Source organism: Argiope bruennichi, chromosome 1, assembly GCF_947563725.1.
Source record: "Argiope bruennichi chromosome 1, qqArgBrue1.1, whole genome shotgun sequence".
NCBI lineage: Eukaryota > Metazoa > Arthropoda > Arachnida > Araneae > Araneidae > Argiope > Argiope bruennichi.
Window position 1 is genome coordinate 4,589,577 of NC_079151.1, and position 24,078 is coordinate 4,613,654.

The window sequence follows — 24,078 nt, forward strand, 5'->3', positions numbered from 1 at the left end:
TTCTTAAAACCTTTTTGAAAGCTAGGAATGCAGTAGCATTCATAACTTATTTTGAACTTACTGTAGTAGTCTGTATCCATTCACTAAAAAATTTCTAAAATTGTTATAGACAATATGAAAATAAATTTTTTAAAATGCCTGTTATGGCGTTAAAAATTTGAAGGTATGAGGGAAAAAACATTTTCATGTCTCATCTCAAATTTATATTGGTAAACAGTAATTTAATAATACAAATTCCCCTCTTTATTTCCATCTATAATGTAAATAAACATCTATAATGTAATAAACACGTAAACAAACATCTATAATGTAATAAACACGTAAACAAACATCTATAATGTAATAAACACGTAATCCTCTAACCAATAACAATCCAGGAAGCAACAAACCATACAGACGGAGAAAGAAAGCCTATGATTGCATTCAAAAAGGTAGAAAGAGTCGATCTCTAGATTGTGTTTCGTTCCCACTAATCGGATCGGTTCCTGAACTTGTATTCATTATGCGGTACTGAAACAGCAGGACGGTTCGCATTGAACGACATTAGGTGTATCGCAAATGTAAAATGTCTCTTGTGTTTATGTTTATACTTTTGTGTAGTTGATTACGTGAGTCAATTTGTATTTACATATCAGTATAAAGAAAATATATTTAAAAAATTACACTTATGATATGAAAAAATAATTACACAATATTTATTTCAGGTTTATATTAGATCTGTAAATAGTTGCTGCTCGAATTAAAATGAAAATGGAAGAGGATGCAACTGTAATGAGTAAACTGGAGTGCTTAAAAGAAATCAGGTAGGCAACGTGTTTTGTCGGAAAAAATATTGAATGTTTGACGATGTCATGTTTCTTTAAAAATTAATTTTAAACGTTCTTTTTTTTGTTTTGTTTTTCATGATTTTTCTTAAAATGTAAGGATAATTATTTTTCTATTAGCATTTTATATATTCTTGGAAGTTAATAAAGTGCAAATGAAGATAATTTTTTAAAAAAATTTCTGGTGTTTCCTTTCTTTTTCTATCGGAATTTGTTTCTTGTATAGTTCCTATTCTTTTGTATACACATTTTAGTTAATAGATTTAATTTCTATTCCTTTGGAATTCAATCTATTATTTTTAATACCTAGAATAATGTTGGAAGCTTTAAACCAGAAACAGCGAGTGGTATAGTAATTTTTACTTTCATATCATTTCATCTTAATTAAATGTTTGATCTGGAGCTAGTATATAAAACTATTTTCCTTTCAATAACTAAGTATATTACTATTCAACTCTAAAAAATGAATTACTGAAATTATTAATTAGCCTGAAGTAGCATATCTTAAGTAGCGATAATTTAACTTGATAGCTCAGGAAAAATGTATTGCTATATCATTATGTAGGGCTAAAAAGTTCTAAATGTAATCTTGATGAAATTATAAATAATGTACTGATTAAACAGGTTCTATGTAGAACTTTACTATTGGAATGACATAAAAAAGATTTGTATATAATGCTAATAAATGCAACGATGAAATCGTGGCATCTTCTATAAAGCCGAATTTGACATAAACTGAAGATTGCCAATTAAATCTGGGGTTGTAAATATCAGCAAGTACTTTTAAAAGTGATTCTAAGTTTAGGAAAGTTTGAAAGTCAAATAGCCTGGTTATCAATATTTGTAATTCTCCGTCTCCACTCTATACCAGTTCTCCAAAATATGTAAAATGTGTGTAATGCAATAATAGAATTTTTTTGTTTTTGTTTTTGAACTTATATTTTTATTCATTTAAAAGAAATATTAAATTTAGATGTTATTTCCTTCCTAATCATATGAAATTTAACTGTGCTTCAGAAGTCGTACAATTCATTTGGAAAAAGTGAAATCTCGTCTCAGGCAAGAAATTGAGGCAACTGAAGGAGAAGAGAAATGTCTGATTGAGTATAGACATGAGATGGAATTACTCCTGCAAGAGAAGATGGCCCATGTTGAAGAACTGCGACAGATTCATGCTGATATTAATATTGTAAGAAAAATTATAATGTCTTTTGTTTGCGGGGTCCGTAGTGTCATGTAAAAAGTGCTTAAATTTGGAAACAATATTTAAGCACCTTAAAAGTGTTTAATTTTCTCCTGAAGAATGAAGAAAGCTTTTCATTTTGTTTTGCTTCCCCACAAGTTGAATATAATAATTTGAAATCATGGTTGTAAGGCTTATTTACCGAATGTATCGAAAAAGAAAACCAATGTAAAGGAAAAATATGGAGGAAGAATTCCAGGGGTGCCAGCAAATGCTAAGATAATGCTTGATGATTCTTTTTTTTTTCTCTTTTATTTTCAACAATGTGCATTGTCAATTATTAAAATATTAGAATAGTTGTCCGGGCAAGGCAGTACAAAATATATACTGTGCCATGTAAATATGTACTGTGTTGCAAATCGAAAAATGTTTGAGATGTTTAAAAAGTTAAATTATGCCTGGTAAGTATATATTTAAATTTTTGTGTGTTGTTAAAGAAGAATATGCAGATTGATTCGATTGACGGAAAATTAGAAAAACCAGGATGAATTCGGTGTGCCAAAAAGGTATATCGAACATAGGAGAAGGTTCTCTAAAATTATTACATATTCAATGATCATCCTCATTAATATGTCGCTTAGAAGCAATCACTTGAACAACCTATTACAGATTTTCAACTACACTATATTGAATTGTAATTAAATGGGATATGCAATTACGGTAGTCAATCACGTAAAATCTAGTGTGGTCAAATTTTGACTTGAAGCCTTAAATCTTCAATGATCATGATATCTTTCACTGTGTTTTTTTAATATCCCCATCCATTTGGAAATTTTCATTTGTTGGGTCAATCTCGGCAGATTTTTAATTTGACTTTTGATTTTTTCTATTTTATAACTTTTATAAAAATTCTTTTCATTAATGAAATTTCTCTTTATATATAAAGGTTTATCTTGAGCGGCTTGCAACATATACTATTGAAGCTAGAAGCATGGAATTTGAGAAGTTATTTTGTTAGCATTAGAGACTCGCTAAGAACAGATTTCTCAAACTTTTAATTCGAAGTTTAATTTAAAAAAGAAACATAATTTTAACGTATTTTTAATATAACATCAAAGCATATTGGTGCACAAAAGTTATTTTAATACCATTTTTAAAGGCTAAAAAAAAAAAAGTCTTTTCAGCTGTAAAAATTTTGTTTAAATGAATGCATTTTTTTTCTTTAATTTTAATAATTTCTGAGAAATTAATTTTGGATTCAGTTTATACTTATTTTTTCTTGTATACATAGTTTATAGAAAGTGTAGTAATCTCCAAAAAATTCGAACTTGAGATTTTGATGAGTCTCCATGTTTTAGACCTTCTCTGTATCGAAACACACATTTTTGTAAAATGTCTGTCAGTCTGCGGCAAAGATTACTAAAAAACGCTTTGAGAGCTTCAACATGATAATTACAAAATGAAGAGAGCATGATAGCTAAAATTCACTCTACATCTATTAATATTTTATTTAACATCTATAATGTAGACATTTGTCAAATTTTGAACTAAATCCTATTGTGGTTGACTGTCTATTGTATTTTCAAAAATGTAATGATGTAAATATATCAGATTTGGTATGGGATTTTGTGACTACAAGTGCAGTTTTGTGTCAAATTTTTATTTAAATTGCTTGAGAAAAACTTGTCTGAAACACAAATTCGATTTCCGGATAGTATGAATGCATGCCAGGGATTAATCACCAAATTACTCACCTAGGATGACATGACAGATTTAGTAAAAATGTGAAATTCATGCCAAAAGTTACTATTCTGTAACTATTGTATGCCACTGCCATGTAATGCATTCTCTGGCATGACAAGTTTATTAGAGATTGTGTGAGAAAGTTTTAAGGAAACCATTCCCATTGGTTATTATAATGAAATTCAAAATAATATCATTGCTTCTTCATTTTGTTGAATCATTTTATTCTGCAATTGTTAAAGTTGCATTAAAAGAAAGAAAAATGCTTTCTTTGCTTTTTTTTTTTACTTAAAAATTTTAAAGCAGTTCATTGAATAAAATTCTTCACTTGATGAGTTTTGTTAAATTTGAAGCAATGCAGTATATTTTCTCATGCTGGCTTCACAAAAAACTTTTGAAAAAGATGCTACAACTTGCCTTCTTACTTTCTTGTATACGAGATATAGAGAAAATTTTGTAATTGTAAAAACATTCAAATTTGTCAATTTGACGAATCTCCACATTTCAAAGCACCTTGAATTAGGAAATGCACATTTTTGGAAATTTCTGTCTGTCTGTGATAAAGAGAACACAAAAACTCTTTGAGCTAGACAGATGAAATTAAGTATATGAATTTTACTCCAAATGTGCATAGTTTCTTCAAACTTTGAGCAACATCCGTACACAGGAAGTCTTAGTTTGCCTGGCTGTTCGAATATAAATTAGCATGGTAACTACAAAACGAAGAGAGTAAAATTCGGTGCATGGATTTAATATCTACAATATAGACAACTATAAAAGTTTAAGCCTAATTCAATAAGAGATTCCCAGTCTGTTAGTCTGTGCTTCCTTCAGTATGTAAACATGATAATTCCAGCATGCAATGATTTAAATATATCAAGTTTCATATGTAATTTTGTGAGTATAAGTGTAGCTTTGGGTTAAATTTTTGCTTTAGTCAGTTGGAAAGAATGTGTCAAAAATCCAAATTCGCTTTTCGGATAGCTTCAACCGCATCTCGGGGATTAATCGCTAAAACACTTGCCAAGGATTATGTGATAGAATCAGTAAAATGCTTAACGCATACCTAAGATTAATATTTCATAACTATTCTACACTAATGCCATGCAAGGCATTTTCTGGCAATATGCAGTAATGTTTTGGGGAGACTCTCTCGCTGCTTTATTTTAATTTAACTTCTAACTACAGATATATTTTTTATTTATTTATTTTTTGACTTTATGAATTTGTTCCGATTATTTATGAAAACCACGACTTGTTAAAGAATTTTTATTTCTTTATAAAATATATATAACATTTCTATAATTTTTTTTAAAATCAGAATTTTTACTTATAGATTAAAAGGCAGATTTTCATTAAATTTTAGAAATGTTAAAAAAGGTTCAATAGAAAATAATAGCAGGGTTCACAAATGATTAGACTAAAATGAAATTGTCTAATTGCCTCTTACTTCTAAAGTTTAATAAAGGTGCTTTTCTATTAGCTGGGTGCAAATGTTGCCAATTGTGAACCAGACGTGAATTTGGCAGAATTCTACATTATTTGGCAATTTTTCGCTTGCATCTGCCTAACGGATTTTGAACCCAATGCGAATTTGGTGAAATTTTACACTATTTGGCAATTTTTTTGTTTGCGCCATGCAATGCTGCTATTATTTTGTATTAAAAATTATCTAAAATACTTTTTGAGCATGGAATTATTCTACCATTAATTTCATGGCAGTTTTGCCAGTCATAAATGTTAGACATCGGAATGCTTTAGTTTTTAGCTTTATAAGATTTCAAATAAAATTACTAAATAGAATGAGTTAGTGCAGGAGGAAATTTACTTTTTCCATTCCAGCCATGTTGAATTTTATGTTTTAATGGTTGTTGCATATATAAAATCGAATACAAAATTTTTTTGTTATGCTGTGCTTCTACATCACTATCGACATTTTTAGAAATGTCGAAAAAATCATAGATCTTTATTGTTCATTTTACAAAAGTTGATTTGATTTTTTAGTGCTATAGCCTTTTTTCCCCCCATCTTTGTGATCATTTCTATGTTTTTTTTAAAAATAACCACAAAAAAAAATCTCATGTAATTTTACAATAGGAGACATTGTGCAAATACAGAAATAAATATTAATATTTAAACAATAAGCATTTAAAATTCTTTTCAACAAAAACTATGCATTATTATAAAACAGAAAAATTCTTATGCTTAGAAAATGTGCTATATATGTATGCATGTTTGTACAAAGGTGCTTAATATTTTGTGGCTATGTGCTTAAAAATACTTAATTTTTGCAATGGTTTCTCAATACGCACCCTGTTTTGGTAATGATTCTGAACACTCAGTTAACATAATTCCTAACTGTAGGTTTATTCTTTCAATCATTTATAAAAAATGTAAGTCTGATTCATTTTGGAGACCTAAAAAATTAATGAATAATTCATAATACTAATTTTTTTTAAGCTAACAGTATATTTTTTCGTAAAATCTATTCAAAAGACCAATAACAACAAAATTGGAATTATGTGTACACTGAAACATTAATGCATATTATTCTTATTTTATTTAAATTTTCATTCTTTTATGTTTACCTAGTAAATGTGCTTCTATTCCTGAAAATCCTTTAATATTTCACTTTCAATTGACCATCTTTCTATGACGTTACTAATGCAGAGCAGTAAAATCCAAGGTTGCAAATCTTGCTATCAATATTAATTTTCTTATGTTTGCTTTGTAGGATATAAAATGTTCAAACTTGAAATTTTTTGTGGAATCTGGACTGACTTTTAACCGGCTATCCCCTATTTTGAAACTTTCTTTTGTAACAATGATTATATAAATATTGAATAGCCCAAAGGCTATACAATTTTAACTATTGCATCCATATCTGTTACTATAATTTAACTATATATTATTGTAAATGCTTTATTAGTTCCATATAATAGTGAAGTCATTTGGTACAATGCACTGTTTGTCATTAAATGATAACCAATTTTTAAATTCTCTAGATTCTCAATGTGTTATATATTGAAACTTGTTTAAAATCATTCTCAGGAATTACTTAGTTTTTTGGGGAGGAAGGGGATTTACTATGTATCGAAAATTCTATTACTTTTTCTTTTACATTGTCAGTCTCAAAGGCAGAATAATAGTAAATATTTTTAAAAATAATTTTCTCTTCACTTTTTTAAAAATAAAAATAGAAGTTAAAGATATACCAATATATAAATTGTTTTGTGACAGAGTTTTAACGATATTGGTAACTTTGTAATAATTCCTATTTTTCTTTCCCTCTGTAAGCTATTGTATTTGATTATTTTTTTAATTGAAGGAAATTTACTTTCTTACAGGTGCTCTGCATGTCAATTTACTTATTATTAAAAATAGATAAAACGAAAGTTTAGAAATGCATGTTTATTTGTAAAGTACAAAAATAAGAATTATTGTAAGAAAAGAATTTGCGATTATATACAGCAGTTTAGGAGTACATGATGTGAAGAGTGTGTGATGTATTATTTTGACACTAATTTGTTACGTGAAGTATATATAACAATTTTAATTTTGAACATAACTTTTAGAAAACTTTAAATTTTTTTACAGCCGATTTTTTGATGAATTATACTAAACTAGATTAATGGGATCTTTACAAAAGATAAGTTTAAAATACTGTGTTAATCTGAAACTTTTTTTCTATTTTGAGTCTATTGTTAATTGTATTAGATATTAAATTTTTTCAATTATTCCTAATAAGGAGAAGGAGTATATTTTTTTAAAGAAAAGTTGGTAATAGTTCTGACATTTTTAAAACAAGTCTCTAATTAAAATTCGAACTGTGATTCTTCGCTTGCAATAAAATAAAAAAAAAAAATGCTTTTTTTTTTTTTTTTGTATATGTGATAAGTATTTTAGAAATGAAAACAAGAAATACTAGTTGCATGCAGAGAAAATTATTAGATTTTATTTCTAACCATATAGATGGTTATACATATATCTATCCATAAATTCTATTTAAAAAAAAAAAAAAAAAAAAAACACATTCTTAGACAAATACTTTGTTATGAATTTACCTTTTCAGAATTTTAATCAGTGTGATTAGTTCTAATTGTGTAATTTGCCTTAAAAATACAATTTGATTTTTTTAGCTTTTGTGGTCTACATAAATTTTACTCTTGTTTATGAAAAGATCAGATTTGTTATTAATTTTTATTTGAATAGGCAATAACAGTTTTTTTTTTTTAATGGCTGGAAAGCAAATGGCAAGGATCAATTTATTTTAAAAAAAAGACATAGAATCAAAAATTTTACTTCAATTTTTTTTTTCAAAATTTATTAATGTGTTTTATTATTGACTAGCCGCCTTTGGCGACCAGCCGGTTCGCCAATCTTAATGTTCGTTTAAATTTTAATAATTAAATAGGTTGAACTGGAGTTTAACCCCCTTCTCCGCCAAGTTGCGATAACACGCCAAAGCTGGTAATCTTTATTATGCACTATAATTGAACATCTGCTCCTTTGCTTTTGAACATTTCGCAAGGCCGTTCTTGGCGATTTTTAAAAATTGCGCCAAGCAGGGGGTTAAACTCCGGTCGTACCATTAAATATTTTACGCAATTCCAACTTTAATAGATTCTTCAGCAAAATATTTTAAAACTTCAAATTTTGATAGTCATATAATTCACTCATAATATTATAAAGGCTTTCAGTCATAACGTGATATGTATCTCTCTAATTTTCTGTTACCCCTCGCAGAATTTATGCTTTAAATTAAAGTGTAAATGATTAGTCTGCAATTAATATAATAATATTTTTTACTGAAACAAAGCATTTTTTTAATAATATGATTACTGATAATAGAGTCACTGAGCATTTAAACTTTATGGGCACTAAAGAATATCTTTCTTAATTTATGTAATATCTCAAGAATTTGTCAACAAAATTTTCTCAGATTCATCATGAACAGATCGATTAATTAACAATGTTTAATTTTAAATGCATCAAACACTAAGAAAATAAAATGAATCATTTAAAATAATCGGTCGAAAATGGGTTTAAAAAAACTACTTAAAAAACGATGTACTTAAAACTATAAGCATATACAAAAAATATATAACTAACATAAATACAATTTACTTACAAAAGCATGCAACTAACCTAAAAATAATTTAAATCATCCGTTGATAATTGTTGTCATGTCAACAATCAGAACACAATGCGCATGCGTGAATTTTCTTCGCCAGTTACGGTAACGCAAATGCGTGAATTTTTCTACGCCAGTTGGGGTAACGCTATGCAGATTATACATTTTTAATCTGCATAGCGTTACCCCAACCTTTCCTTTATTCTATGTTATTTTAATTCAAAAGTACTTCAGAATGAATCTGAAACATGGATTAATTAACAATGTTTAATTTTAAACAAACTGAAGCCTTACTCATTTAGCGGTGGGAAAAATGGAAGATTTTTTTGGCGGGAAAGTTAGTTTTTAATTAATAATTAAAATTTCAAAAAAAGGGACCCAGGTGCACATTTCCGACCTCTAAGGTATACATGTACCAAATTTGGTAGCTGTATGTCAAATGACCTGGCCTGTAGAGCGCCAACACACACACACACATTGAGCTTTATTATAAGTATATAGATTTAGCTTTCACACTTGCAATTTGATATTTTAATAGTCTTATATTATTAATATTGTAACTCTGTAATTGTTAACATTTCATTCACTATTTTAATGAAAAAAATATATAATTTACTTATTTATTTTTTGTTATTGTTACTGTTTTGTTTAGCTGTCCAAATACATTTATGTGTTCTATGGGCATAACATGTTAACATAACATTTCAGACAATGACAATATAGTATTCTACTTGGAAAAATTTTGACAATAATTTTTTTCTTCTAAATAATTGTATAAAAAATTTGAATAAATTTTGAATATTTTGTATATATCTTAGAATGTCTATAAATAGATTTCTCTTAATTAAATATCATAATATAAAGTCAAGAATTTCTTATTTTATTATTTAAATTTTATTTCAGAATCATTTTTGTATCATTAGTATTATGTTTTATTATCATTATGTATTGATTAGTTTTCAGTTCCTGAATATAATGTGATGATAGCAAAAAATTAATGAATAAAACAATTAATTCACTTTATGTATTTTTGTGAAATATTTCCATTGTATGGGTTACAGAAAAATATTTCAAGTTTGGTAGGTTTGACATAATTTTTAAAAATTACTTGATGGACATTTAGAACAAGTGATTTCCTTCATTGACTTTTTTCATACCTCTTTGAATGGTTCAAAATTTAAGCATAATTTTTCACAACATTTATATTATATGCATACTTAGCCGCAAAAGTGTTCCTCCATATAGGATTAAAAAATGTATAAAAAGATAGGAATCAGTGTAATGTTTAAAGATACATAATAATTAAATGTTATAAATACCCAATTTAAGCAATAAAAAACTGCATGTGCAATGTTGTGCCATTTGACAAACATATGGTTTGTTTTCTGAAAATAAATTACAATTTTTTTTTAAGTGGTTTTTGGTCCATAAACTTCCATGATGATAGATAACAAATTTTATATGGTTTTTGAAAATTTTGTAGATTTTATTTTGCTGTATGAAACTTTTGGGCAAGGTCATCTATGAAACTTTAAGAAAACTTCTGTATTTTCTCGCAGATGGAGAATGTTATAAAGCAGTCTGAGGAGGATAGAAACAAGCATTTGGAAAATGCAAAAACATTGCACCATGATTACAAGCCTTTAAAGGAACTTGTTGATACTCTGAGGCATGAAATAGGACTCAGCAAATTGCCAGAACTTCATGAAGAAGATGAAAACTTTAAGCCAGAGTAGGAATTCAAAATGATTTTCTTTTATGTATCTCTTCAAAATATTGTATAGGAGATAAAAATAATTACTAGTGAAATTTATATTTGTCATAAATAAATACAGAAATGGTACAAAGGAGAAAGGGGAACAGGGTATTTATCACTTTATGGACATTTAATAATTTAAAGTTGTTGTTTGGACTCAAAAATTGTATTCAATTTCACAGTTACTTAAGTATTATGAAGAAATGAACACATGTTTCTTGCGGGTTTTTTTATATTGTCTGTTTGCATATTTATTTTTTCTATTAATTGTGATTTAAAATAAATGAAATTTTAAATGCCACAATAGTAATTTTTCTTTCTTTGCTTTTAAAAACTGTCTTTTGATTTTTTAAAAGTAAAACAAGCACAACATTATTATTGTACCTGCTTCACACATGTGTAAAAATAAATAATTGTACTTTTTTCCATCCCTTTCATATTTTATAAAATACTTTTCTCTTTTAATAAAAAGGATATTTATTATTTTAATCGGAAGGAAATTTAATTATTTTATTAAAAGAAAGAATAGTTCCAAATATCTATGTGCTTGTTATTTGAATGTGAAATGTATTTTATTTTTCCAAGCTCATTAATTTTATTTTTTAAATATTCTTTTTAACATATTCGATTTTTTTTAGATACCTTAAATTATTATTTTTATGCAGATTTTTTGAGAAACAGAAAACAGAATGGCAGAATGAGATTCCAGAGCAGGCTCTACCTTCTTCTTTGTCAGCTGGTGCTTCAAGCCAGCAGATGCAGGCTGGAAGAAGCAAACCTCTGCAAGATCGCCCTCAACCAGCAGCTTTCCGGCAGCAGCCACCTCCCATGAAGGTACTCAATTCAAAAATATTTCATCATTATAGACACACGGCCACAAAAGTGAACATAGGATTGAAAAATGTGAAAAGATAAATAGGAATCAGACTATTATGTTAAAAGATACATAGCAATAAACATTATGTATGCTGTAATTGAAATAATGGAAAACTACATTCCTGAAATACAAAATTAAACGAATGAATGTTTTATTATTATGCTTTTTGACAAGCGTATAGTTTCTTTCCTGAAAATAAATTACAAATTTTGAAAATCGTATATCTTCATTAACTTCTGTGATAACAGAGTTTACGCAGTCCATGAAAATTACTATGCATAAGTAAACAGAAAAATGCTTAATTTTTCTTCAGTACTTGAAAAGTAAGTGAAATTGCATTCACTATTTTTTTTTGGGGGGGGGGAAGAAAACCAATTTAGTTTTCCCTTGCATAATTCACCAATAGCAGAACTGTGTTAATATAGAAAAACTGTTAATCAACAATTTTTTTTCTGTGTAGTTTGTTTCCCCCACCTTCTATTTTTCCAAGCAGGATCAGCTCTACAACTGCCAAGATTCTTTGACTGTTGTGAAGATAAATCAAATTGTTCTGAGAAATTTTTCTTAACAGCAAAATTGCTAAAAAATACTCTTATTTAATTTCATTTATAATTTCTTTGTTCATTATAGACTTAGTTCCAAAATTTAATGAAAAATTCAACAAATCTTTACAAATGAATCAGATGATTCTGCATATTCAGTTTTGGGTTGAAAAAAACACGGAAGTTAAAATGAAAATGTGGCTTCAATTTTCTTGGCTGATTCTATAGTTGAAGATAATGTGATATTACATAACTATGCAGAGGAATTAGGCATGATAATGTTCTTATTAATTGTGATAGAAAGTCATTCAGTAAAATTGAAGGTACATTTTTTTTTATTATTATTATTTATTGAATGATGAAATCTTAAAAGAATTTTTGGCATTGTAGTATTGAACCTGTTTTTTTTTTTTTTTATCCAATGTGTATTAAATATACAAATATTGGGCTTCAGAATGTAAGTTCTACCTAAAATTTTCAGGGGGCATGAAACTTCTGAAAAATGTTTGCAGAATGAGGTCTAGAGAATGCAGATGCTGTTGAATGAGCAGTCAAAATGTTGAATGAATGAGTTAGTGTTATATGCTAAGAATATGCAAAAAGAAAAAAAAAAAAAAATGTACCAAAGATTTTTAAAGTGTACTAAAAATTTCCTGCATCAAAGTTTGCCTAATTCTCAGAACGAGATTTATCTTATTATAGATCAAAATTTTCAACCATTTTTAACATTCCACTTTTGGCACTATATAGGGTAAAAAATGTTCACTGGTGTTGTTTGAGAACATTTAGTATCATGAGAAATGTTTTCTACGGTCTTACAGTTTAAATACCATTTCTAGGTTTAATTTTGACTTTATATGTCAATATAAGCAAAATTTGTACATAATTCTTCAGGCTCGGAACATTAAAAGACTTATTAATCAGAAAAGATTTTCAAAAGATAAATACCTGAGAATATTGGAACATGTATATCAGGCTAATTTTTACCGAACAGGATAATTCGCGGGTATTATTTAGAATGAAATTAAGAATGAATTAAGTAGAATGAAACATTGTTGGCAATTAATGAAAATCAAACTTTTACTGGTAGTCTTAAACAGACTATGGAAGAGAAAATTCATTGCATATATGTATAAATATATATTTTTGCCGAAAGTTTTTGCTTTTTTTTCCAGAACGACTAGTTATCAACATAAATTTGTCAAAATGATTTTCCATGTTATGGGTAAAGGCACTCTCACTAAAGCCCAGCTCCTATGACTGTTATGATTTTAGGCTTAAATAGGTGTCTTTTATTTATTCCCCCCCCCTTCTTTTCTTTCTTCAAATATCAAATCGATCATATCTCGTGCTACAAGAGTGAAAGTATGAATTTCGGGTATTAGTATTCAAAACTGGTTGTAAAATATTGACCCATCATTATAATTCCAAAATAATTTATTTTAATTTAATAAGTATTTTACAATAATTATTTTTATAACCTCTTCTTGGAGATCTTTTTTTTTTTTTTTTTTTCTGAAGTATTGGGCATTATTGTTATTATTTCCCTAAAACATTTTTTGTTTGTTTATTTTTAAACATTATGAACATGGACTATTAAATTCTTCATATGAATGGATGCTATGAACGACATCAATGTTATTGCTAATGTTTTCTTTTGGCATTTTTTTTTTGTTTTGTGTCTGGTTAAAATTTCCCATACAATCAGCAAAATGCTCTGTAGTTAAAAATAATATTAAAAAAGAGAAATTAGTTTGTTGGATACATTATTGGTACATATGCTTCTTGTCATTTTTTCAAAAACAATTTTAAGTAGAGAAGGGCAGCAGTTTTATTATACGTTGTGATGTATTTGAAACTGTTTGTCCAAAAAATTAACAAAATTTATTCATGCTATCTTTTCTTTCTATACAATAAAGAAAAAAAAATTTCATGGACCAATTTTCTACTTTTTTTGTCTATTTTATGGGTTGAGCAATAAGCCAGTATGGAAACGATTTTATTTTTTAATTATATCTTGTGAGCTAAAAGTCAATGCAATTTTTATTTCCATGAAGAGTTTTACTTATGTTGATGCAATGATTTCATTTTGTATTTGTAAATGAACTTTTTTTTTTCTGTTAGTAAAATGGTTGTTCAGTTTTGATTGGCGTGTTGATGAACATATGGATAAGAGAGACCCTACTGGAAGAAAACAAATAATTTCATTCTTAAACATTCTGCCAATGTGCATATGTACTTGTACTGCATTTTTCGTGAGTGAATTTGACAAACAGTTCTGAAATATGGCTGGTTGGCTTAAAGTCAGTCTAGATTGGCATATATCTTCTAGTGTTGGTTAATATATTTACATATTTGCGAAGAAAAAAAAAGATTTTATATAAGTGAAGCTAATCTGAAATTCAGTATGGGAAAATGTTTTTTATTTATGTTTTTTCAATGATAAAATTTTATTTTACATTGACTTTAGTTAAAAGAATAGAAAAATGTTTCAAATAAAGTTAAGAATATATTGTGCAATAATTAAAGAGAATAATGTAAAGTGACATCATTCTTTAAGATATTAGAAACATTCAAAAAATGTCAGGGAAATATGTTTAAAAACCTGGGAATGTAGGGAAAAGTTGGAAATTCAAATTGCAGAAATTCTAGCCACTCTAAGAATTAAAAAATTAAAAATCTTCACGGAAAATGTGAGTTAATTTGGAATTCTGATGATGCTACATCCTAGTAAGAGCATAGTTGAAATGTCTTTATTCTTAAATAAAAATATTGAGGCTAATTGTTGTTTTCAAGATGAAATATATGCTGTAGAGAATTTGGTTTTACACAAATTAGAAAATGTGTTCAGAATTGAAAATTTCCAATTTACACCCCCCCCCCCCCCCAATATATAGGAAGTCCATTCTAAATATGTTGAAAACGTGGAGAAGTAAAAATTATAGTTTCAAGAAGATGAAAAGAATAAGAAAATGAAACACACTGCCGATGAATTCGATGGTTTAAAATAAAAAAATTAGTGAGCTTTGAAAGACATTTTCTATCTTGTAAAAATTTGTTAATAAATTATTTGGAAATTCAGAGATGAATGAAGATTGTCAATTCATAGCAGGTTAAAGTAATTTTAAGAATTGAGGCTATAGTAGAACAACTTAAAATTTAAGTATAACTTACTTTAATAGCATTTCTAGTTTATTTGTTTTACTGAAAATAAGGGCTTGTTAGTATGTATATGTCTCTTGCATTCTATCAAGCTCTAGTCAAAAGCGAGTTCTGAGACTCTTGTGGGACTAAAATTTTTTTTTAATGAATTGCCTTTTAGCTAAATTGTGAATGCATTTATGAAGAAAGCATCACTTGTAGTTTGTGTGAAATTAGCATGTAATGATATCTATGTGGTGACTAATGGTAAGGATAATTGCATTGTGATCTTAGATCTCACTTTGAACCTAAGGTTTCGCATATGTAACATGATGAGCGTAACAGTGTTCTTAATGTTCTTTACTTAATCAGTTATAAGTATTTGGCAGCAAAGTAATAGCCCATTTGAATGTCAGTTCCATTTTCATGTCAGAGATATGTAATTTTATAATTCTTGAATTTTCAAAAATTTCCTTGAAATTATTATGTTACAATTATTATATTAGAAAATGGACTTTATTATTATTATTATTATTATTATTTCATCTCAGAGATGTTCAATTAGGTTGTTGTCTATGGATTGTGAGGTATTCAGAGATGAATTTAAAATAATATATAAATCATTCTCTTTTAAAAACTTAAAATTTGCTTTAAGAGCATTTGTTTTTAGAATTATCCACTCAACCATACCAGTGAGAAAATATCTGTACGATATTCAGATGTGCATATTTTTCTATTGTTGTGGTAGTAAAGTGTAATGTTTTGAATCTGTTGGTAGCTATGCATTGCTTGATCATTATAGAAATCATCTTCGTACTTCAAATCAGCAATATATTTTTCATTTTGAGGTCTTCTGTTTTTTCCACATTATTTTTTCTTCCATCATTTTGAAGTTCATTGCTTTTATCAGTAATATCACTTTGCTTGAAAACTCAGTGCGACTTTAAATATAGCTATTAAGCATATATTTTATTAGCTGAATAAATGATAAATAGACAGGAATTGAATAACAACCTACTCTTAACATTAAATAATAATGAATGACTGTTTATATTTACTTATAATTCAAAAACTTGATTAATTTTGAATCTTTTTTTATTTTTAGAGTTGCTTGTCATGTCATCAACAAATTCATCGTAATGCTCCCATTTGTCCACTTTGCAAAGCTAAAAGTCGATCAAGGAATCCCAAGAAACCAAAGAGAAAACTGGATGATTAAGTAACTAATTATTTTATAACATTTCAATTTGTATGTTGAAAATTTTTGATTAATATTAAATAATGAACATGGTTTTCTATATTTATATATATATATATATATATATATATAAGATGGGCAGATTTTATGTTATTTAACTATCATTTCTTTGAAGATTATCTGTATATTTAAAATATATGGAAAAACTAAAGATCCTAAATCTCAATCATTGGTTCGTTTTTGCCAATTTTTATTTCATATGAAAGCTCATTAAATCTAGATTTATTATGACTACCTGTTTCCTCCCACCTTCATTTTCAAGAGAAATTTCAAAAACTGCTTCCCTGGTTATTCTCTGTGAGAAAGAAACATGAGAGTTTCCCAATTGCTATTACTGCATTTATTTGAGTTATTTTTATTTCATTTAAAAGCTTCTAACATGTAGAAAGGACATCAGTGACTGCCTGCCTATATCCACTTTCCATTTTATATATGATTTTTTTTTTTTTACTCATTTTTTAGTTTATTACAGTTTTGATTTTTTGTACATTTGTATGTTCTTCAGTAACATTATGCTGATTTGATAGTTTTTAAAAATTTTCATTTAATTGATTATTTAATTAAATTTTGTTTTCTTGTGAGTTATTTGATATAGTGAATCTGAGGGGGAAAAATGACTGGAAAATTCTGTTTTATTTATTGCAATAAGTATAAATTTCAGATTAAAATATAACATTAATAAAAAATTCTTTTTTTCAGGATACCTAATTTAAAAGCATGTTCTGAAAAAAATGTTTTTATCTGGTTTATTTTGATATAATTAGTGACATAACCAGAGTGTTCATAACTGAGTGCTTTTAATTCTTATTTTTGATATTTCTTAATTTTGTTGGGTCGTATTAAAGAAAGCTTTTAAAATTCTTTTTATTAGATAATATTATTGATATTTGACTACTGTACTTTAATTTTAAGAAGTACTTAACACTTTCTAGATTAGAGATCTATGCTACAGAATGCCCTGTAATCTCAACTTTTGCATTAATGCTCATCATGGCCATTTTTTGGCTAATTACATATACTATATAAATGTTATTTACACTATGTATTCTTGCAAATAATTTCTTAATTTTATCTAAGCAAACAGTTTTTGCCTATGAAAAGTGAAAGATGGCAGTTTAATTCTAGTTCAAAATGTACTCAAATGTAGTATCATGTTTTGCAGTTATGTAGATATTACAGTGTCCAGTGATGCATTTCTATGTCATGTAAACTTTTTTTAAAAAATTTGAATAATTTACCAATTATTTAATTTTAAAAATCATTAATTTATTATCAGTAATTTTTTATTTGGCATTCAAATTCTTCTGATCATTCATTTCTTATATCAAAAATTATCTTTAACTTAATAATGTTAAATAAAAATTAATAAAACATTCTGGTACGGTCAAAATATATTAATACTAAATAAAAATGAAATGCCTTCCACCAGTGCTATAATGTTTTATTTATTGTCTCAACTTTAAAATTTGGCAGAAAGTTTGACTTTGTAATAATTTTGCATAAAGGAAAAATTTTAAATAATTTAATGATTCATGAAGTATTGGTTAACATTTTAGATTAAAAATAATTTTATTAGTTAAAATTATGTAGTTTATATTTTACATTTGAGTGAGAAACAGAAGTGAATCAAATAAAATTATAAAATCATAAATCCCAATTTGCTTGAACATTGAGATGCATAAAATTTTGACAAGAGATTTATTTTGTTGGAAGTTTTAAGGTATATGAAAAAATAATGTAAGAAATTTAGAATGTAATTAATTTTTAAGTCATTATCTTTTTTTTTTTTTTTTTTTTTTACTTAGATTGGGAAAAAAAGAGATTGTAAGTGATTTTTAAATTTTAAAATAATTATAGTAAAATTCATATGGACAATTGGGATTTGTGAAATGATTCTTTTATAAAAAGTTCTGTTTTTACTTCTTTAAGAAATGAATTTTAAACTTGTAAGAACAAATGTGTTCTTTCTGTAGTAAATTACTCTTAAATGTATTTAATGATTTTTAAATTGTAGTTATTAATTTTATTACTTCAATTAATATATTTACTTGATAAATATTTTTTCTTCTATGCTTATCTAATTCATTTTCTTGTGTTCAGTAAAATAATTTCTAATATAAGTTTGTGATTAGAAAGCTTGCTATTTTTACATCTTATGGCATAATTATTCCAATAATTACAATTATTATTGCTATTCACTCAGTGAAAAAATATTTGGATCATCTATGAATTGGATTTCTTTCAAAATGCTGGTATCATATTTGACATTCCAAGGAAACTGGTAATTTTATAATAATCCTTAAAAACCAATCCAAGATCCAAATTCTGAAAAAATACTTTCTGTCTTCTGGAAGGAGGTGATTAAATTCCAAAACAGTTCTGTTGAATTATTAGTTGAGAAAATATAGCAAGCTGTGCAAAGATTTGTGTTCCAGATTATCATTAACTGATGTCTACCCTTTTGCAATCAGAAAATGTCATGTTAAAAAAATAGAAATAGGCCTAAGTTGTTTTGGTTTATTTAGATGCAACCAATTTAAAAATGCAACCATGAAAATTCAAAATTTTTTTAATGATGGTAAAGCCATTATACTATTCTACTGCTGAATAAGAAAGACCTTTTACAGGCACAATAAGTCGAGAATCACTATAGTGAACTTAAGAGAAATGCTAATAAGAAAAGCCAAACAGTAGCTTTTTACTTTTGTAGTATTGCTTAACAGGAACAAAGAATAAAATTACCCGCCCCCCCCTCTCAATACTATGGGTTTTGTTGTTTAAACATAAATGATAGCTTACCTAAAAGTTAAAAAGAACAGCCCTATCCATATAAGTGCTCATCAATCTCTATGTTGAATCTTTGTTATGGTTCAAAATTTTAACCTGTGATGCCACTGTGTGAACTCTGATGATCCAGTAATTACTTAACTGCTGCCAAGTCTTTGAAATCAAGGCTGAGTTTCTACGGATGACTCAGTTTGGAATAAGAAGCATTTGCAAATGCTAAACCTGCTAATAGCTTGCAGGAATGAGGAGTCCTCCAGACCCATCTTAAAGAGTATTATTCAAATTTCAGAATTGCTATCTGTAACCAAATAGATGTTCATCTAACTCTGGGTTTTTTGCTCTTGCATGGATGCCCAGAAACATAGGAAAGTTTTCTTCTAATTCTGCTATTTTCTTGTGCAAGTCTTTAAGAGAATCCAGTGTCCATGCCAAAATGATAATCATTTTTATCTAAGATCTATGGTTATAGAGTCTTCCTGCTCTTCAGGAAGTCATTTCAGTAGGTTGAGAGGAAGTATGTTACCAACTGGAAATCTGATCTGCTTCCTGAATGTTCATGAATTAAAATTTTGCTTATTATATTTTAAATGTATGCTTTGGCAAATGATATTAAAAAAAAGACAAGATGCAACAAGAAAAAGTTAATTGTAAAATGACTTGTTGTAATGTAAATAATTAAACTTTTGTAAGCAGTTATTGTTTATATTTAATAATGAAAAAAAATGCAGTATTATTTTATTTCTTTCTTGTAGTATAAAGTCAAATACCATTTCTTAGGTCTTGAATAAATGAGTACAAAGCAATGATAAAAGAAATAATATATACTGATTCTGAAATGCAGAAATAAACCTGATAAAGAATAAAATCAGTAAATTTATCTTTCTACGAGCAAACTATTAATCTTTTTATCAATATTAACAATGTATTAAAATAATAAATTATTTATTTTATTTGTTTATCTTTTATTAAAATTGAAGCAAAAACTTATTTTCACTTCAAGTGTAATGACATTTTTGACTGAGGTGCAATGCAGGAAAACTTTTACTATTATTGAATAACTTTTTGTAGGAAAGAATCAAACTTTTTCAAAGTAGAAAATGCTTCTAAAAATAATCAATTATAAAATTTAGATTATAGCTTTAAACTGTTACAAAAATAAAAATTGTCATACTGATGTTTAAAGAAAGATAAAGATCTTAAAACAAAGATGATTCCTTAATAAAAAATACCTCTTATTCATATTGCATGATATATTAACTAAAATTTGCACTCCAAATAATTTATATATAAAGAATCTCTTCAGAGGGTTTTGACATTGAAAATTTTTAGTGCAATTTTAAATAATCTTTTGTGAAAATTTTAGTCTGAAATCTTTTATTAGACATTGCATTTAAAATGACATTTTTAGTTTCCATATACAATGAATAAAAGCAATATAAAGTTAGATAGTTCTTTTTTTTTTTTTTTTTTTTTTTTTCCTTTGTTTCTCAACTGCTCCTCATTTCTTCACTTCCACAACTGAGGGGGAAAAAAAAAACATAGTCCTTTAAGAAATTTTCTTCATCTATCAAGAAAGACATGTTATCCTTATTTCTCTTGATGCTTTTAAACTGTGGAAAGATAATCACAATAGATTGTTTCTTTATTTAAATATTGTGCCAAAATTAAATGAGTTAATGATTATATCTAAAAAATGTTGAAAATTCTAGAATCTATACATGTGCTTTTCTTTCTTTCTTTTTTTTTTTTTTTTTTTAAGGATTGATTGACCAAGGTGGAGTGCACTCCAGACTTGTACCCAGCGGCAGCTCATCCATTTTGACTGCAAAACTACAGACCCCCTGAACTTATTTTTTAAAATTAACATTTCTTTAAAAAAAAAACTGGATTTTCTTATTTTTCCATATTTAAACTTTGATTTTGTTTGCTTAATCTGAGAGTCCAATGATAAAAAAAAGTAAAAAAAGCAAATGAAAATGGACCTGTAGACAAGAGAAATGTTGTGGTGATTGTTTATGTAGCCCATAAAAGTCAACTGGTAACTGATTGATTGCAATGAAGAAAGCAACCCTTTTTTCCCTTTGAATTAAGAATTGGTGGATCTGCAATCAGAATTAGACATGGCTTGGAGCGCTGATAATTTCTTTTTTCACTCTCACCCAAAATTTCTCTTCGTTCTGTCTCTCTCTCTCTTCTTCCACCTCCCTTGTTGGATATTTATGAATTTTAGTTTCGATTTTTGTTGCATTGACAGAGACTCATCTGCTTTATTGAATATTCATTCTATTTTGTAAGAAATTGCATTTTTGAAAAAAAAAAAAAAAATAGTGGGCTGTTTTTTGAAATATTATTCAAGTGAAAATTTTTGTGAAGGATCAGTTATAATAGTTGCATGTAAAAAAAAAGAATGTTATATATCTGAATAATATTTAACATTCACCATCTTATCTGTTATAATATTCAGTTTTGGATGAGCATTATCAAACTGACTAGGCACAGATGGAAATATGTTTGCAGAGAGGGAATCATTGACTCTTTTATCTGTTGAATTATTTCAAATTTAGTAATTACTTATTGATAAAGTTGCTAGAAATTTGTATCAGATTGGTTGTTTTTCTTTCTTAATTGCAGTCTCTTGGTAAATATTTTTGTGCAGTACTTCTAATTGATAAGCTGACAAGCCATTACTTCTGGCACTTTTTAAAAAAATTTATTTGCTTCTGAATTTTATTGAACATTTAATGGTGTAAAGTTCTTTTAGTTTGAGTCTTAAGTTTTAGAATGTAAAACATTTCCCATGCTTTACTTCCCCCCCCCCTCCTCTTCTGCATGTGTGGTACTGAAATCTCGTTTTGGTGTACTCCTCTATAAATACTGTTGATTTTCTATGTGCCAAAAATGTTTGTTTTTTCCACTGTTCTCTTCTGGAAGTTGAAGTATATGTATTACATTTCACTTAAATGTTATCATTTTACTGCTATGTCATATGTGAATCTCAAACCGCATATTTTTATTTGTTTTTTAATCTGAGTAAATGTATATAAATTGTCTTATTCATGACATATTTGAAAAAGATTTTTTTATATACTTTTGTATTATTATTTCATATCGTACATTAATTTCAACATCATATTATAATGTCTATTATCAGCTAAATGTTTTTTTAAGTAAGGAATAAATTCTTAGATTTCAATAATTGACTCCATATTGTAATTAATTATCTTATTCTCCATTTTATTATAATATATTTACAAACTAGTCAATAAATCATTGAGATTACAGACATATCTATCATTGTTGAAATAATGATGAGATAAGGCCAATTTTTTTATTGTTCTTTCTTTTTAATGATAAAAATTATATCTGAATGTTCTATTAAGTCAGTAAATGAGTATGCAGTCACCTCTATTTTGAAAAGAAAAAGTAACAGACTTGTGTTTTAGACTATTGGTTACTAATTGGCTTAAAATGTTGCTTAGATTTAATTGATCTATATAATGATCATTTGAATTTTGATATAGATAAAAAAAATGTAAACACTTTTTCCAATTAAATTCCATAAATCTATTAGATTTTTATATTTAGTAATTAGTTTCTCTACAGATTTAAATAATTTTCTGAAAAAATATTCAGATTTTATCTACAGTCTTTTCTGTCTGTTTTTAACTGTCAAATTTTCATGACTTTAAGGCATATAAAATTATTTCATGTGACAAAATTTGATTAATATTTTCTAATTAAACTAATTATTTCATATTTACTAATTATTTGTAATCATCAGTGCATTTTAGATGGCTATTGAAATTTGAATCTCATCTATGAATTATGCATTCATGGTTGCATAGACAGGGTTCTTTTTTGTCCATAAGATATTAATTAATTTTGTGTAATCAGAATAATTTGTCATTAGCAGAGAAATTTACATTAAAAGTAAGTAATAAAATTATCACTGACATTATATGCTTTTTAAACATTTAAAAATCATGTAAGTTGTCCATTAAAACTAGTCAAGATTATTTTGCTGATGTAAAAGTATCACAAATTTAAAATATATTTGGAGTAAATTTGACCAATGAATATCATTCAAACAGTAGTTAAGGATTAATTACAACTGATATTATGTTTTCTTTTTACTGTGGATACCTTACTCTTTTTGTGATTTTTTTAAAACCAAATATAAAGGGACATTGATGTTTAATGTTTGATTTTCAGATGTGAATAGTGAATAATATTGTGTATTAGTGCACTTATGAATATCTATTTCCTCTTCATGTGTTTATGTAATCAAGATATAGATATAGAAATTTTTGTGATGCCTGTCATTTTCTTGAATTATTCAGAATAAAAATCATTTTTACAAAAATCTCTAGTTTCAAACTGATATTGATGCTCAATCAAAAATTTCATAAAGGGGAGGAGAAGCCCAGCGAAATTTAAATAACATTTTTGAATAAAATTTTCACATACATTCATACTATGAAATCATAAAGAGATATTGATTATTGAAAATTACATTTTTATAGAAATTATCACTCGTAGCATAAATGGCTGCAATTTAGAATTAAGATGGCTTATTGTAATAGTTCCTTAATTGTCATGCTTCCGATATGATGTACAGTCATAATGGGACCACAGCCAACTTTTGACATCAACGTTAACCCTTAACTGAGGAGGTGAAATTTTAGGACTTAATTGGGGAGGCGCTACTACGAGAATGCATTTCATTTACACTCAAATTAAATTTTCTAATGAATGTATTAGTATGAAAAATATTTTGCAGATGTTTTTCTTGATATGTAGATATGTTTTAGAAATTTTTCAAAATATATTATC

General features: G+C 27.0%; 1 protein-coding gene across 1 annotated transcript; it reads left to right on the forward strand.

Annotated features, from left to right (window-relative positions):
• The first annotated feature begins 466 nt into the window (after nt 1-466).
• LOC129966324 (zinc finger C4H2 domain-containing protein-like) lies at nt 467-23,593 on the forward strand. Its single transcript, XM_056080747.1, has 7 exons — nt 467-608; nt 705-803; nt 1,842-2,013; nt 10,444-10,616; nt 11,306-11,474; nt 16,306-16,419; nt 21,005-23,593. Exons 2-6 carry the CDS (start codon nt 745-747, stop codon nt 16,417-16,419), a joined length of 687 nt encoding a protein of 228 aa, XP_055936722.1. The 5' UTR covers nt 467-608; nt 705-744; the 3' UTR covers nt 21,005-23,593.
• The last annotated feature ends 485 nt before the right edge of the window (nt 23,594-24,078 follow it).